At 43.4% G+C, this 18870-nt stretch overlaps 1 protein-coding gene across 2 annotated transcripts in view; it reads right to left on the reverse strand.

Annotated features, from left to right (window-relative positions):
- Positions 1–18870, reverse strand: part of LOC126532043 (uncharacterized) — a 74638-nt gene that overhangs the window by 11417 nt on the left and 44351 nt on the right. Inside the window, exons 10-14 of one of the 2 annotated variants that reach the window (XM_055070939.2) lie at positions 16163–16226; positions 14068–14142; positions 12974–13165; positions 9664–9713; positions 1029–1084 (exon numbers count right to left, since the gene is read on the reverse strand). In XM_055070939.2, coding sequence (XP_054926914.1) covers positions 1029–1084; positions 9664–9713; positions 12974–13165; positions 14068–14142; positions 16163–16226 — 437 coding nt within the window. The remainder of the gene's footprint in view (positions 1–1028; positions 1085–9663; positions 9714–12973; positions 13166–14067; positions 14143–16162; positions 16227–18870) is intronic. The other variant, XM_055070938.2, reaches the window with a different exon arrangement.

Here is an 18870-nt window from a genome sequence, read left to right on the forward strand (position 1 = left end):
CGGTTCCACATGTAACTACATATATTAATTAGTATCATGAATCAAGCTTGCGTAATTATGCTTTCTTATCATACAGCTGAAAATGTAATGAATTACAATACGAGCACTGGCGCATATGTTTTGTGCTGCTCACTGCAACTATGCGTGTGTGTGTGAGAGAGAGGGAGAGAGAAAAGAAAAAGAAAAACCGGCAGGATTGTTAATTTTAAACCACAAGCACCACCCCAAATTTACGCAGGTGTTCGCTTCATTTTCAAACTTCCTGTGTATGTGGCCAAACACAATGCCAGGTGCCTCTCAATGACAGGAATGAGGCACATGACATGGCAGTTGCTTTTGTATACTGCTATGGTCTATGCCCAATACAGTCTGAAGCAATACTAATGGAACAGCCTACATGTCAAGTACATAATTTTCCCTTCCATGAAAGGTATGATGTGGGACTGAAGAACCAAATGTCTGGCTAGCAGTATTGATCTCCACCTTCTTACAAAAATCAGTCGCACCAAGACTGTCTAATCCTTTTAGTTAGCCTAACATACTGTAATTTCAGGATAAAACGATGAATAAAAAAGTAGAATGTGTACTCTGTATTTCCATAATTTACCAGTGTACATGATACTGTCGTGATTCAGACACAACGGGCATATAACATGTCTAGAGGCAAGCTAAGCACTGATGACTGTGTTATAATTTACATCAAGAATATTCTTAATTTATCTCCTTCTCTCCAATGTTTCAGTTCACGCAGGCAACAATTAATACAAGTGATTGGGCCCCCATCAAGGATAGAGCAGCAATAAAGATAATCACATGCACAAACACAGTCCCTGTGCCGGAGTGGTTAGATGAGCGTGCAACTGGCAAATTAGGCATGCACAGAACACAAAGCCTAAACAGGGACATACCTGTCATATCTTTACAGGGACATGCAATGAACACACAAACATACACACACAAATATACACACATGTAAGGGGAAAAAGATGAGGGGAGGGTTAAAAATTTGTGGAAATGGCAGCACTCACCATTTTCTTCATAGTGCCTCAACTTTCGCTCATAATGTTCTAACGGGTTGCTACTTCTGCAAACAAAAATGACCCTGTTTTGGTGGAAACGAACTGCCGCGACCCGGATTTGAGCAAAGCAGAAGACAAAGAAAACCACTGAAAACAAGAGCAGTGACAGAGAGCCAAGCACCTTCCATTGAAGGCACACCAACATTGCTTGGCAGAGAGCAGGAACACATCGCTTGCTACTTGCCAACGTTACATGCTAGAATTCCAAAACAGTGTTTTACCATTAGGAACAAGAGCACTGAGAGCCAGTAAACGAATATGGTGAGAGGTACAAAATTTACATTTGCAGTGAAGCCAAGATGCTTGTATACAAGCCAGACTTATGAAATAACATTAACAAGAATATTTACAGGACTGAATGGCAAATGAACGAAAGTATACAACTGAATTCAAGCAGTTCGAACAGAGCACATCAACAAGTAGTGTCATTTTTTGTTAACTACATTATATAAGACTGCATACTGCCCCCCCAAAAAATTTATGCGCTTCAGTTAACTTGGAACAAGATGAAAATGAATACACAAAGCTTCCAGATAACTGCATAAGAGAGAAGGGGAAAAAAGTAAAATAAATAAATAAGTCAATAATGAGGACCAACTTTTAACAACGCACATTCTCCGTCACAAAAGCTTTCACAATGAATCCTTACTTTTCAAAGTACTGCTGCAGAGGGTATAAAAAGGCACAGTGTTATCAAATGCACAACAGTTAATTGTGAACCCACGCGAACAACATTTTTGGAAATGAATGACCAGAACAATGTATGCAGAATGTTCTGTGTAAACCAAAGCCTCATATATGGGCGTTATGCACTTCAAGCTTTCACAGACCCATAAATACGTGCAGGTGACACATGCGAGCTTTGTCACATTTGTGATTGACCCAGCTAAGAACATTAAAACACTGAACATGCACGTTGAGATTCATTGTACTAATATAACAATAATTAAAAAAAGATAAATATGCAGTGCAGCCTCATAGAGTGTGAAAAAAGAAAAATGTGTTAACAAACTGACTGCAATAAATAAGCACTTCATGTAATAGTGAAACCAGCCATTGGAGATGAAATGTCTCTGCCCAGAAGGTCATGATTGAAGCACATAGTAAAGCAGCCTGCTCTGTGGCAATGATCATTAAAGACTACCAAAACACTGCAAGCATGCCCTCAAAAAACAAAAACACACGTGTACAGATGTGCCCCATAGAGTAGCTAACCGAGAAACCTGCTTAATACATTAATAAATAAAACTTTAGGCCTGTATCTATACTGCTAGCGTTAAAACTTGCCATAGTGGACTCTTGTAAATAGCTCTTTAGCAACAGATGACACTTTTTAAATAGATCATGAATCTTTCTAACACCGAGTAACTGGTTGACGTCGCTCTCTGTACAGCCTAAGCCAATAAGGCAGGGTATTCATTAGTCTGACCTCACCAACATCTTCAGCATATCAGTACAGTTTGTTCTAGCTCACTGATGCTCAAAGTTGCTGTTGCCTCAACACTGGAGGCAACCTTAGGCCAAATGCCAATGCTGGCGTTGTTGCTGTTTCCGCCCTAGCTTATTATTGGCTACAGTCCCATTTCAGGTTGGTCAAATTTTTTTGTTGCATGTAAGTGCGCAAAATAAAATGAAAGAAGAATATGTTTAACTCTTTCGTTACCGTTAGAAGTGTGCTCACTTTCAGTGATTCTATGTTCTAACATTTCATTTCATGACGTAGGAGTTGCAATGTATACTGCGATACATAACATTATAACCTGATCACTGTTTTTTTTTTTTTCAGATCACTGGTTTTTTCAAAGGATGCATAGCATAAATAATTGCTCAGCCAATTTTTTATAATTCTTAAGTGAAACTTTAAAGGAGAACTTAAAGGAAATTTGTTATTTTCAGTTTAAGTAATTAAGCTAAAGAAGATCTCAAATGTACACAAATATGCACCTGGTTCTTAGTTCCCAACTTTCCCAAGTCAGATCACGAGGAAAGATTATTATGAAGATTTGTTGGCATCAATAAAAGTCTTCGTGATGCCGATGCTATGAGGGAAAGCAGTAGTTTCGTAACTGTGAAGACAGGCAACTTCCTATTGTACAAGAAGTATTTGTTTTTAATTACTGCAGCAGACAACTGGTTTGTATTTTAATAAGGGTGCGCAAATATCGAATAGCACATCTCAAACTGAATGTTGACTCGAATCAAGAAGAAAGAAAAAGAAAAGTGGAAAAGAATATTGAATCACATATTGAATATCCCAAAAATTTTCACAAAACCTAATGCTTACAAATTTTGGGGAAGAAAACTTGGTGCTGCACATGCTAAGTCTCCTAGCATTGCATAAGAAGAATGTAACATGCTGTCTTAGGCACACAGAAATCAAGACATACAGTACGATCCACCCTTATTAAAGGGAACTACAAATCAGTAGGCCAGCACTGATGACAACCCAGTTCTAGTATATGAAGGTCAGAAAAATATTTATCTATCGATAGAATGTCTGCATAAAAGAATCAAGTGCTTCGTTTCCTCTGAAGCTAAAGAACAGTGACGTTATAACGTACTGAATACCAATGAGGTTCTCGATTTAATAGTGGATCTGTGTTGCACGGCAACCTCATTGCACAAAAAGCAAAACTTTCTATGCAAAACTTTGCACTTTCCCACAAAAACCACAGAAGGGTTTTCCAATCTTTACAGCAGGTGGGTTATTGAAGGCCAATCGATGCGACAGGCAAAGGCTCAGACTATGAATCACATTAGCCGGTCACCACTTCATGCATGGTGATTGTTGGTGCTGTGCAGGTCGATCGCTGTGAGAACCAATGCTAAAGTTAGGTGCCGTTTCAGTATCACGTGTGGTGTGATTTGCCACTTGTCAACCATTCTTTCCACTTGTCAAGGATGGCTGAGGCAGTGTGGACGTGACGAAAATTCATTACTGGCCGATGTAGCAATGGAACACAAGCTGTCGCGGAATGATTGCTGCTAATATGTTCGTATAGGTGGCACATCAGTGACTGGTACCAAGATTGTGTCTGCGGGTTAGATTGACGACTGAGCCTCTTAGATTTTCCACTTCTGGCTACCAGTGGGCTGCCATAACCAGTCAGAGCACCTTCGTTTTTCTCGGGTTGCTCCACCCACCGCACGACGCACTTCTGCTGTGTCTTCGTTTTACTAGGGCTGGGTGTTTCTGGCTACCTGTGGGCTGCCAGAACCAGCCAGGACAATTTTGGTCTGGCTGCTCTCTGGAAGTTTTCTGCCTAGTAGATGACAAAAAGAGGTGATGAGTGCTCGCCGCCTTCTTTCTGGGGACTGGATGGATTGCAACGCAGGCCCTAGAGGCCTTTTAACTCGCTCAGCCAACTGGCTATGGTCACCTTTGGAATGCCTTACTTCTAGTGTTAGCTTCTAAGGTTCTAACGTACTGTTCCACCTTGAGAGGTGGTGCGATAGGAGCGGCGGCGAATCATATCAATCTCTCTATTGTGTGTGTGTCCCATGAAAACTTGCTCCCGGCTGTGAACAGCATGCCACGCTCTCATGCTTGCATGCTATCTGCATCGTGTTTCGCGCAAGTTATATTCTGTGAAGTTTAGTTGCTCTGCCCTTTCCACCTGCACCACACAATGCAGTGCCTTTTCAGTTCATCTTTCTCTGGTGGTATCCCTTCTTACATCTCTCATGTATATGCAGTGATATCTCCTTTTTCTGCAGTTAGTGAAGGTGTTGCAGCTCGCACATGTTCACTCGGTCTCTCTGTTGTATGCTTGAGTGGCAGCTTGAAACCGATGTGTTTTAACAATAGGCCGTTGATGTTAAAGGAATGCACCAGTTGAGTAATGGCCACATGTACATTAGCTTATTGCTCCCATGATTGTGACCAATATTCCTTTTTGGGTGAAGCTTTTTACTGGCTACAGACAGCGCGCATTTTTATGCGCCAGCTGCATCCCTGGCTCCACCAGCACAGAGGCAGAAGAGAAGCACCATCAGCCAAAACAAACTTTCAGAAATCGAAGCTCAAGCAGATTGGCACGAAATTTTGTGCGTATCAGATATACCCGGTATCCTGCTCTTTTGTGCCTTGTCAAATGACAAAACGCCAACTCATCAATGTCGCCGGTGGCTGACATGATGGCTGCCAGCAGGCGTCCTTCAGTGAGAGCTAGTGCTTTCGGGGATATGATCATTTACGTGCAATTTTGTGTCATGGCATTGGATGCATTGGGGGTCATTGGTTGCACGGTGCAAAGTGAGGTGCCCAGTGCACATTGTGTGCCGAGTCACATGAAATCTCATAAAGGTGATTGTATTCCCGAAAGCAACTATATATTTTCAAGCCGGCAACGCATAAATGGACCGTCTATGCCGAGCGCATGGCGGCCTTGCCAGCCGCTGCCATGCTGGTAGCATGTTTACATTTATCCAGTGGCCAGCCGTCCCGGCGTTCGATTTTGCAAACTTCAGGCAGCTTTGGATTGTCTTGTGATCCCAGCCCTCGTGATTTCCTATCAGGACCGGAACTAGCTGGCTGCCAGAACTTCGAAAATCAAAGAGGCCCACTGTTGAAGCGGCGTGAAGTTCGTTGCTGCCTATCCAACAAGATCTGCATGCCTATTGGCAGCTGATTGGCCTTATCTGTGCACATGCTTCCGCACTTTCTGAAATATGCGCCAATTTTATTGACGTTGCCTCTGTCCACGTCGCATTATAGCTGCGATCGATTCCATCGGCCTGGATGAACGTTGTATCCAACTGAGGCAGCCCCCGCTGATGCAGCACTGTGCAATCCCCGCATCAGGCTGTTGTCAGGGTGCACATGCGGTAGGGCAGAAGCGCTTGCAGAGACTAAATCTGCGACCGCATTCAGCTGTGGCCGTGGCTGGTTTGGAACGCCTGGCGCTCCTTTTGCACCGAAAACAATTCAGTGAGGCGCTCACTTGTGCGTCATTGAACACGAGCTGTGCATGGCATGCAGCACTGCACAGGTTTCTACACCGAATATACGAATACTAGAAAAATTGAATAGCAGATATTCGATCTGTGAATCAAATTATTCGAACAGTCACTATTGAATTTGGTTTCGTGATAATGGAGTATTTGTACACCCTTATTTTTTACTGTATTCTTTAGACTCGCGAAGCAATAGATGTCAGGTCGTGGAGCATGCAGAAGCCTCCTCCTACTTGATTATTGCGTTCGCTCCCTTTTACTGTGCAAGCAAAGTCGTCTAGGTGATCTACATAATTTGTTCAGGCCCTGTACAGTGCTGTACAGTAATGTGGAGTGTTACACAATGTTGTTCAGTAATGAAAAAAGGGCACCTGTCCGGGTGATGCCCAAAATGTAAGAGATTAGACAGCTAATCAAGCTTCCGTCGAAGGTCAATCTGAAATTGACTGCATCCTTTTGTGCAAGTGAAAACCCCACACGATAGGAAGGATTGTCGGTAATAATTTGTACATTTGCTGTCGAACCACTGATGGATAAAGGTGACCCATGGTGGGCAAAAAAAATTTGCACTTGATGTTAGCCTAACATCGGAGTGGAAAATTGACATTTGAGAGAAATTTCCATGTATTCTCTACTGCTAAAAATTATGTTGCTGAGTTGACAAAGCAAAAATTTTGTGTGGTTTTATTAAAGAAGTGCAGGAGTACTGGAGGCTAGTTTTGATGACAGCTCCAGTTGAAGTTTTAGTTTTCCAGACTTCCCAATCTGCTAGAAATTGTCAAATTTGACAAATAGTTAAAGTTCAGTCATCATTTCAGACGGTGCATAATGTTGCTAGCAGAAGAATACCAATGGAAATGTATAACAATGTGGAGAAGAACCATTAACCAAATTGATTTCTATAGCTGTGATAACGAAAGAGTCAAGAGGTCAAAAATTTCCAACCATCACTGCCATTTGGCCACTGAAAAATTGCGATTACTAGACACCTGTGGTTGGCAAACCACAGTGGCATGGCATTGGTGAAACCAATCTACTGGGCATTCAACTAGGCATTTGCGTTCAATCAACGATCATGCCACAAGCATGAGTCCACATGAGGCTTGCGCAAATATAAATTTTTTGGTTTGAAGCTAAGTCGAAGCGAATAGTAATTAGTGCCGAATAATTTCGAAGCAAACAGTTAGAAAAGTTGTGAAATTTGCTTAAACTCTTGACACAAGTGCCAGATGTTGAGAAATCTAAAGAAAGCTGGTTCTTCACTTGCAGAAACAGGTTCACCTCTGGAGTCAATTAATTTTCAAAGTGCCATTATTCAGATATTTTCATGCAACAATGCAATATTTCCTATAACTACAGCAGCACAGAAAATTTGTTTACAGGCTCTTGCTCACTGTTTTGCTTAAGTCCACTTAAATTTATGTGCTGGTAGAGGCTGCGGGAGCATTTCGTGTTTACCCATCGTGCGTTGCCGCAACGCTATAAGTGCAACCTCGACTGCGCAATGCCGGCAGTTTATGCTGTGTTGCACAAATTCAGCTTCCGTAAATGCACAGAACTTGGTGGACATTCTTGCCATTTTTGCGGTTTTCAGTCTTGCCCATGCAAACCGCTAGTGCCCGCGTGTCTTCTAGAGAGTACTACACAATTCGCGTCGTATGTACAATGTACAATCACAAGGTGTCTACTAAGTTGACATTTCCAAATTCCCCGAGTTTCCCCGAGATCTGAAGCCCGATCACTGACAAGCGGCAAACTTCCAGAGATGGTTTGCCGCCTACCACCGTGCATACCTTGTCTGTTAGGCCTAACCAGTGCTGTTTTGCCAGATGTCAGCCACCAAAGTTAATACTTTGTGCACCAAAAAACCACCTTTAGGGCAATGTTCTCCAACAACAGCGTCGCTGAAGAGATGGGCAACAGAGCCACTGGAACAAGATACGACGTGGGCTATTCGTGCATCCATGAATGGAGACCGTTCTTACAAAGATTTAGGCACTGTACGCAGTTATTTCCGCAGGATATATGCGCGGGTTTTTCCTCCTGGGGTGTTGCACTTGGGGGTGCGGCTTATACGCAGAAAAAAAATGTATATTAATTTGTGTTCAATACTTTGAAAACGTCTAATGCTGAAATTTCAGCCATGGTGAATTCACACAAGCCTAGTCCACGTGTTTGAACAAAAAGCTGTTTAGGACAGTCACAAGTTTGGTTCCAAAGGAAGGACAACACTGGTTCCTGGGTACTACCAAGCCGTATCCCGTCATAATGGTTCTGCACTGTGCCTTTTGAGTGCTATTTGTCCCAAAAGTTACTAGGCCAATATGCTTGCAAACTGAACTGAGCATAAAGCCATGTGGTACCACTGCATTTGCTGGCATTGCTTTATATATTGCCTTTAGATAAACCTAAAGAAGCCTGAACATCTCTATACAGTCGCTGATAAATTTTTTGAAAGCCTGATTATTCATACCTACTCATTTATTCGGAATTCAACGCGGCCACCAGCACCTAGTCCGTGGAACCAATGTACAATGGCAACCAAAGTTTTTGGAGACCACTTGAGGATGACCGCACTTTCTTGGAATTATTCGTGCTCATGATGCCGCAAACATGGCAGTTGAGAACAAAGTTGCCGCCATTCAAGCTGCCACGTGATCCCTCACTTTCATTATAAATAAAGTTGGTTCATGGGTTTCCGAGTGCCATACAGACGTTGCGAAAGAGTGTTTCATTGAGTCATCGGCTAATGATGAGGCCTAGCCTGTGGGAAGCCATCACAGTTGTTGGTAAATTTAGTACCAGTAGACTACATCGAAGATCAGGTGTGAGATCACGTAGACGGGTTTGACTGATGACCACATGTGAAGCAGACTTCAAGTCAGTGAGTAATCACCCGGCAACTAACGCAAACATTAGCCAAGCTTGTATGTGCACATAATGGATGGAATGGCTTAAGCTTGCATGCGGGCATGAATCTACAAACTGAATTTGAGCAACACAACCTAAACTGATAGTGTTGATGAATCAAGGGCTCGCATGTGCTTCATGAGGACACGCGATGCCTGCCAGACTGAGGAAAAGATGACTACAAACACACCACGGTCTTGATCATCACAAAATTAAAAATAGATATTATTCAAATTCACCATAACATAGAGCTAGATTCTGCAAGTAAATTCTGTGCCGTGCTGGGGCTTTAAAAGACAGCTAAACTTAATTTATCCTCGAAATTCTTTTTTGGACTGTGCACTTATTTTGCTATTTTTTTTACGGCCCCCTCTATGCTACGAAAATTGATCAGTGACTGTACTCCAACACCAGTCAACAGCTAAAGTATTCTTGCAGTGCTGCATGCTTGATCTGACAGACTGCTTGGGCCTGAGATTATATGGCCGACAGTACGTTAGCCACGACAACTGTGTCAGTCATTAAGAAAAACAATGCAGGCTAAGGTGACAAAACATTCCATTTCTGCAAGCAATTTAACCGTGCATAACATTGTCCTCAGAATTCCTTGAAATAAAGGTTCTGATACCTGCTGTACATTTACCCACTCTCCTGATTTACCTAAGCACAGGGCCACTGCACTCGTGGTTTTATATCGGACACAAGCAACGCAACTTACATTTTCTTCTGCAACTTTTCAAAAGCTGTAGTTGCTTCCTTGAGACCATCCTGCAGAGCAAAAAATAAACGAATAAGTAAATGAAAGATAATGTAGATCACAACACATAGAGGACAACTCTCACGCAGTGTGCGACATCGAGTGCAATTTGTGTCTTAAAATCTCCCATAGAAATGACATGACCAGGAAAAAGTGGCCATTCAGAAAGGTCAGGGGGTGATATGGTCACATTGTAGCGACAACTGCGAATTGCATAGCTAACTCTTTATTGGGAGAACTTGTGCCCAGAAATACAAGTAACCCTCGGAAACATTGATAGCGGTGAGCAAAGTCGGCGATCGTCATAAATTTGATCAGCAAGTGAAGCGCGTTGGCGAAGGTTCATGTGTCGTCGAAGGTTCCACCGTAATTGCTAGTGCCCGCGTGTCTTCCAGAAAGTACTACACAATTCGCATTGTATGTACACTGTACAATCACAAGGTGTCTACAAAGTTGACATTTTCAAATTTTCGCTGAGCACCTTTGCAAAATTCCCCGAATGAGACAGAACTTTGTTTTTTTACCAAGACTGGTTGACACCATGTCGCCCGATGGTGTGACTCTCTAGTAAGCATGTTGAAATAAAATTGACCATCCAGTTTGAATAGTAAGGAGTAATATCTATTTTATTCAAAAAGAAAACAAAAGGAAGGTGCTAGTAAAATGCACAGCGAATAGAATATATTAGAAAACAATTTAAAACCCATTCCAAATCGAGTTGAACATCTTCAAATATGAATGAAAAGAAGATGCATACAGAAACAAACATTTTCAAATATAAGCTATTTCTATCAACTGATAGCAAGCTCATCAGTATGAGGCCTGAACTTTGCCACGACTAAGATTCTCTCTCAGCAGCTGGAAAGTCAACCTCAACTGTCCCAACATAATCTCAGCCCGTACACAACATATCAGTGTTGGGTTTCACCGCTTGAAAGAGTTTATCTTGTTTGGATGAGTGGTGCAAGCCAACACATTGTTTTTTGAGCTCAAGCTGCCTCAAAGAGGCGGCGGCACGCTTCCTTTTTTGTTCATTCCTCAATGCGTCAGTCCTTTCTGTTCTCGTCCTCCTACCGCCACACATTTTCTTCACGGACCATTTGCAGCATCCTCTTGGTCAGCTGTATGGTCAACGTCCGATTTTTCGGACTCCCTAGGGGTTGCGAAAACGTCCGAAAAATCAGGCAGTCCGAAGAAAATGAATGCATGTCTTTTAACTGCCCCTAAGGGCTTGAATTGCCACAGGCACGTCCGAGAAAGCTCTCAAGGCCTGCCAGTACACTTATTAGGCATATCGGTGTTCGTACTGTGACAGGAGATGGAGTTGCATGCGTGTATAATTAAGGAATACATACTGTGTCCTGTGACATTTGCCCACACTCAGGCACATACCCAGGATTTCTTTTAGTGGGGGGAGGCGGTATATCTTTACTAGTACAAATGTGAATAATGTCCGCCATTTGCCATACAGAAGCGTAAATCCGCAAAAGAGAAATGAAACAAGGTGTATCTCACAGATACACCTCTCCTTTATTTGGCGAACAAGGAACCACATCAAATGGACTCGCGCAGGAAAGAAGTGCAGGAAGGACACTGCCAAGAACAAGTAAACAAGTGAAAGTGTAAAATAAATATTTCTATGGTAGCAAACAACTTAAATAAACAGCAGTTGGCAACCAAGACACACGGACCACGCGGGGTTATGTTACTCCGCTGGCCAATCACAGAAGCAAACAAAATCGTTGTCATGCGGCCTTTTCAAAATGGAGTCGTACTTGATTCCTCCGGAGCGTCTCTTGTTCTCGAAGTCTTTTCATAGACGGAAGCAATGAGGTGTACAACAGATATAGACAAAGTGTATGGAGTCTGAGCATTTCACTCTTCAAAAGTCTACCTGCCGTGGTTGCTTAGTGGCTATGGTGTTGGGCTGCTCAGCACGAGGTCGCGGGATCCAATAACCGCCATGGTGGCCGCATTTTTGATGGGGGGCAAAATGCGAAAACACCAGTGTACTTAGATTTAGGTGCACGTCAAAGAAACCCAGGTGGTCCAAATTACCGAAGTTTCCCACTACGGTGTGCCTCATAATCAGATCGTGGTTTTGGCACGTAAAAGTCCATAATTAATTAAATCTCAAAAATCTGCAGTACAGTTCATTTCACTGCTGAGCCTGTTTTACTCGTGAAACTTGCCTGCATTTTAGCAAGCATTTTATATCAGTTCAATAAAGAATTAGGCTTTTGCCATTCCACTATAATAGGCGAGAGAAAATGTATAAAATTATGCGCTAATAATTTCATTTTGGTGGTTACTGCCTTATTTGGGTAACAGGAAACGTTTGAAGTACGAATTATTTGCAGCCTCACAGAGGAACAGTGGCTGGTGGTTATGAGGGTGTGGGTGGGGCTTCACTGCAGACTTGAGTTGTATCTGACTATAATAGCGCTTTTTGAATTAGCTCTGGAATAATCATAGAGAAATATATATTTAAGAAACAATCACAGTTCTTTTGGATCTCTCGTTTAGTGCTCTACCAAGCTAAGCGACAAAACCAACTCATACTGTTATTTGGGAAGTTGCGCAACGATGCGTGGCCGTTAGTCCCGTACAACCGCGTAGAGCGCAGGACGCTGCGGTTCTAGACGTACTGCACCCACCGCGGAAGGTTAGAAAAACACCTACATAAGCACAGAAGAGAAGTGGCTACGTCAGGCGGCTCGACTGGTAACTGTAGAATCATCATTCAAAACACATGGAATGGTTCTCCACTTCTGGCGGCAATTTCTCTACTTCCTTTTTAAATAAAAAGATGTTGATCCATAGGTATCTTCATAAACAATGGTTAAATTTGTCAACTTTTGCTTTTCCTTCCTGTTTGGCTGTTGCCCCTTAGTATATCACTTAATTCCTCAACTCCTTGCGAATTTTGTATCCACTTGCCAATTTTGCACAAAATGTCCTGTGTACTGAACGTTGGCGCCAAAAGATTGTGTTTTCTGGGTACCTATGAACCAATAAAGATAACTGTAACTCAACTGGGCCATTTTTTTTCCTTCTTAATCACGAATGTTGGTGCAGGGAAATCATACGTAAAGAGATTGTATCAAGAAGGTTCTACGGTATTTGAACAGAAAAATCGGAGTTGGCCTCGAGCTAAAGCTGTCTTGAACTTTTTTTTCTTTCGGTGTTGCTAAGACAAATGAAAATGTTGTAAATCTGATGAAACAATATGAGCAAAATAACCTGAAAAGAATGTCCTTGCATAACTGACCTGCTGTGTGACAGACGTCACCACTCCATTGCTTTGTTCCACAGTGAAGGAAGTTCCTCTACTTGTGCCCATCATCTCAGATACGTCACGAAGCACCACTATGGGGACCTGCTGGGGGTGCTTCTCTGCTGAACCCTTAGTGCCACGGCGCTTCTTTGGCGGAGACAGTCGCACAGGAGCTGCAGAGCCGTCCTAGACAAAATTGAAAAAGGAGATGTCGCCACTCAAACTTGACTCCCCGAAATGTCCAGTTTGTGGACCTTGCAAAGCATGCTTAAAACACACACCATGACTGACAGAAGTGCTGCCCAATGTAAAAAGGAGCAATACCAATGGTAAGCCACAAGAATGCTTGAACAGCAGTGAAACAGCACTATTTAACAAAAGAGATAGCCTGTTGAGGTAATAATAGCTAAACAATTTGAAACAACAGCATGAGTAACAGAAACAAAAATTGTAGTATGACATAGGTTGAGCATTACTTATTGAAAACACAAGTATAAAAATTAACTTTGACAAGGCATGCAAAAATGCATGCAAGAAAACAAAAATTACCTTGGGCAAGGCACACACAACACATGCTCGAAAACAAAAGAGAACCATTGGCAAAGGTTGCAAAAATATGAAAAGCCACTTATGAACATCCTGCTGCTAATACCATGACTGACCATTAAAGCAACAAGAAATTATGGTTATGTAAGCATTTGTAACCTTAACATCTACAATCCGTATATCTGGCAGTTTGATTTCTTACAGAACTTGAGAATTTTCATACTCAGAAATTCAAGTTCAGTAATTCCAACTGCTCCTATGGTTGATCCTACATGCTTTAGTATGACACTATGGTATCATATGATGCTGGCTGCATGTGAGGCTCACAGTGACAGCTTGAAGTGAACAAAACTAAAGCCACTGAAACTGAAGCCACACACATGACATGTCTTCTCCAACAGATTATTCACTATGTGCTGTTGACTGGCTATGTGAAGAGCAGCTGTGTGAATTGCGATCAAACCTATTACGTCTACACGCACACAGAAATGGTATGAGTGTACACTGCACTGAACAAAAGCAATAAGAGAACAAATATTCACCTCAGTCTCAGAATCTGAGCTGCTTTTTGTATCAGAGTCTCTTCGCCTCCTCTTGGTTCTCGATTCCCACCATGACTAGAGAAAGGAAGTGCACATAACATATAGTTGAATCACTTAGTTTGCATGAGAAATTAGAGATGTGCACAGGCCAGCGTTTTGTGGCCCGGCTCGGCATGGGCCTACTTTCGGCAGTCTGTGAAAACTGAACAGCCAAAGAGAGCAAGTGGCACGCCTTTTGTAGACACCCATGTGTAACATGTTTGTTTGCATCTCACAGTCACAGGTGGGAGAGCATCAAGAGAGCATTGTAATCAAGCCGCGATCTAGGTTGCTTCCTGCTTGATGGACAGTGAGGCGCAGCCCCGTCACTCATGGGCGTCTACAAAAGGCATGTCAGTTGCAGTCTTCAGCTAACTCTGCTTTTCTGCATGAAATTGGCCAGAATTTATTATCCAGTAAGAATTAGTCATGTTAACTTTGTGTATTTCTGGAAACAGTGCTCAGCTCTTCAAATGCATGCATCAAGACTTTAATTGGTATTACTAGCATGGCTTTATTTCTCAAAAGGCTTGGCCAATTTGCATAATTACTTATTTAATTACTTAATCAAGTCATTTTCAAATGTGTGACTATGTAAAAAAATTAAGAGGACATCATTAACTTATCCCACTTTTCACATTTTTAACCCTTTGAGGGACTTTTTTTACTGCAGATTCAAAATCTTCAGGTGACCTATTTCAAAAAAAAAAAAAAAAAAAAAGATTTTTTTAAAGCACCCAAAGTGCCAAAAAATATTTTCCATAGGTAAACATGCATTGTATATTCATGATACAGAGATGCTTGCGTAAATATTTATAGTAAGAATAACAAATTGGCAGTGGCTTAGCTCGGCTATGCCAGGATATACGTGGCGAAAGCTAAGGCATAGCATGGTTAGCCTTGGTTAATCTTGATTGCAAGTCCACGTTAGTCTGGTTGTCTAGCTACGTTGCGGCGTTTAACCAGTCGTTCAGCGCGCTGTTCGTCTGTTTTCTGGGCGATTTGTTTTCTCTTCATCTCGTTCCGATGTCAATTCCAGCCCTCCTCCTGCTTATCAGAATTGTCGCCGTGCATACTGCCGTCTCAACTGTGCTTGCGGCACACGCGAGCTCTCCTTATCAATCCTCCGACATGTTATCAGGCATGCGACGCAGCTGGTGAAGCGAGTGGAGACGAACGCAACAACGAGGAATGCGGTGTGATGTCATGTGCCTCCTCGGAGCCCGGCCACGGCGAAATCGCAAGTTCGCGACCAGTAAAGCTTCCGCTTTAAAATGTAGATACAGTGGAATATATATATTCTGATTCAGCACTTGGGCAGCAGTCCGTATCGAAGGAATTGCCATTCGACTCATTTGCAGAAGAGCAACCAGCATAATTTAACCGTGCACGTGAGCGCACACAAGAAAGCTCGATGGTTGTGCATCCGTGAGAAAGAACAAACGAGTCAGAAACTTGTAGTAATCCTTGGTCCCATCGCCAATGAGGGGCAAAAAGTTTCCATAAGTCTCAAGAAACGCAGGCATGGCAACATTGTTCGTATATGGCGGCACTGTTTGTAATAGCAGTGCCCGCACTGTTTGCAATAGCAGCGCCCGCCTGTGAACAGATGTAATCAAACCCCTGAGAGCAATAAAAAAGCGAGCACCTAGCGGTAACCCTTTCAGAAATTAGGAATCATAGACATCACTTTTTGCGGACACGACAAACAGAAACAACACACGAGACGAAACCAAAACTAACTGCTGCACGTCCCCCGACATGCCACCATAAACAAGCCACCATAAACAACCAGTGAAATGAAAAACAAGACTATGACATAAACGAGGAGCGGGAGAAGAAGAAAAAGAAGAAGAAGAAGAAGAAAAAGAAAGTTTTCCAAATTTACAGATGGCGTCGTAAATATATTGCATCGACCACTTGAGAATTGTTCGCGGCGCTGCATGTTTACGTCTTTGACCCTCAAAGGGTTAAAGCATTTTAATACATATTGTGAAACCGCTGGTATACAGAAGGCCCTGTATCAATATGAACAGTTACACAGAAGCTTACTGACCTTTGATCGGTATCTCTTCTTTGGAGATGGGCTGCTGGGTGGCTCTGCTGGAGGAGCTACTGCCCTGGAAAGCAATGTTAAGAACCAGGCAGCAGATGGTTAGTTTCAGGAAACAACTGATCACGCCTAAGCATGTTATTTTACCGTAAGTAAAAGTAATCGTCCCAATGCTGGACAGCCACTATAAATTTTTTCGAACAAAGGTTGCTCGCTGTCAGAAACCAGGTCTGTGCTGTGTTGCACAGTAGCTAGTTAACAAAGAAAGTTTCTAGCAAAAAGAGTTCAGCAATGTTCTTTGCATAGGGGAGATACAGAAAACCTCATTTGTTTGTTAACGTTTCCCCGGCACTTACGCTGTGAAAGTCCAGTCCCATCAAGTCATGTGTATTAGCTTCCAGCCTGTTACGATTCCCTTCCCAGTTGCTACAACTAAAAACTGTGACAGTGCACCATCACGTCACACAAGCAGCGGTACATGCAGTGACACTGTCGCCAATCTCAACATGGCTCACGCCATCGAAACTGAAGAGGAGGTGGACGAAGGCGCAAGCACTCGCCCCAAAGTCACATGCCCAGATGCTGTCATTACCTTCGGTACCTTGCATGCTTACTTCGATATACACAGCTGCGTACAGTCTAAAGAAGCTGTTATCGAACATTCGGCCACAGTGTCAGACGAAGCCACAAGCTTCATTGTGTGACCCCAGCGGCAGCCCTTGATGCCTGGTGCAAGGTGCCCAACTGCCACACAAGCTGATGAAAGACATCCGCTTGCAAGCTGGAAGTCTACCGCTTTTCCCGTGTCCTTTCTGACTGACCAAGGAGGCTCTGTCATATGTAAGAGGCATGGGACACAAAAAGAAAAGAGGACGATGGGTGCCGACCAGTCCGAACGGCACGAGCCCTTGAGGCGCGTGACCCGAGGTGTGATCGAAGGCTAAGCGGTGCCAAGGTAGCATTATCGACATGGCTCTGGGCCAAGAAGGTTGGAGCACCAGCTTCGTTCTGGCGCCGGGACCCATGGAGGTTCGGATGGGCCTGTAGCGCTGGCAACCCAGGGTGTAGCCGTCGACCTCGGTGACGTTCGAGCGAGGCTCCCTGGACCTGCTGCAGCCTCCCACGGCGCTGCCGGGCACTCCAGGAATTGGATCGCCCTTCTTCGGCAGACTAGCACGGACGATAGTCCCCGGGACTTCTCGTCGGCACACGGAGAGGTAGCAGCGGAGCCTGGTGTTAGGCCTAGCCAGACAGGCCTGTGTGACACATCACCATAGTTGGGGACGCTGGCATCTGAGACGGAGGAGCTGGCTGGCCGATACCAAGGAAGCAAAACTTGTGGAGTCGGCGGGAGCACCGACTGGGATCAAGAGCCGACGCACATCGAACTTGGTGATACGCACCACGACTGAACTTTGTAAGAGCGTTCTTTTTTGGTAGCGTGCAGCCATAGGCCAGGGTTGCCGGACTTTCGCGCGAAACGCGCTAAGGGCGCACGTAGGAGAAGATAAGGACACTGTTGTGGAGTTTTATTCTTGTCAGTTCAGTTTTTCGTTACATTTCGAGTGTGTTTTATTTTGGGTTTGTTGTTAGTAAAGTCTGTTTGCTGTGCCCGCCTGCGTCTCCCGACTCCATCTCTCCCAACAGCTGCACAGCCCCGAGATCAGTCAGTGACAGGCTCAAGCCAACACGAAGAGTCAGATGCTGTGACAAAAACCTAAATAAAGAGGGCTTCGGCTTCCGTTTGTCGCATGCAAACCTCTTGTATATATCTGTTTTTGTTGATGGAAAGGAAAGGAGCGCGTTAGTTGACAGTGGTGCAAGCGCCACATTTATAAATGCCCGTATTGTTGAGACTGAGAAAGTACAACAGGGACGGGCTGTGGAAGTACCTGGATACGACGGAAGGCGAGATATTCACGATAAATGGACATGTTTAACCATATTCTGCAACAGTGTTGCTACGCAGGCGCTAGTACTCGACGGAGTACCCTATGAATTACTCCTATCACATCCAGCCATCAGTGCACTTCGCCTTAACATCTACTGGACTGGAGAAGTAACTATGGATGAAAAGCGGCACAATCTCAGCGTTTCTTCCACTTCTTCGAGGAGCCTGCGGCAGCCATCTTCAGGTGAAGATGTTAAGAGGCTTTATCCGGAATTGCTACGCTTGAAGGGATATCCCAAGGCAACAACAAAGTTTGAGGTACTATTTAAGTTAGGTGATACTACAGTGGTGAGAAAAAAGCCACATAATATCACAGGAGAAGAGAATGTGGCTGAAAAACGGGCTTCAAAATATGTTGGATGCACAGATAATTCGCCCATCCATGCCTACATTCGCGTCGCCCATCACTATTGCACCTAAGGAAGGTGGAAGCCTCAGACTCTGCATGTATTACAGGCAAATTAATAAGCCGACAAAGCTTTTTCCTTATCCTATGCCATGAATAGACTCTATCACAGACGAGATGGGTGGCTGCAGAGTGTTTTCGCATATTGATTTATGTAAAGGATTTTGGCAAGTTCCACTTTCTGAGGAATACAAGAAATACTCTGCCTTCACAACGCCTTTTGACATCTGTGAGTATAATCGACTCCTGTTTGGATGAAAGAACTCACGCTCTTGGTTCCAGAAGATGATGCATGACGTCTTGCAAGTTTCTTGGGAAGTTTTGTAACGTGCACATCGCCGATGTAATTTACTC

The sequence above is a fragment of the Dermacentor andersoni genome, chromosome 5 (assembly GCF_023375885.2).
Source record: "Dermacentor andersoni chromosome 5, qqDerAnde1_hic_scaffold, whole genome shotgun sequence".
NCBI lineage: Eukaryota > Metazoa > Arthropoda > Arachnida > Ixodida > Ixodidae > Dermacentor > Dermacentor andersoni.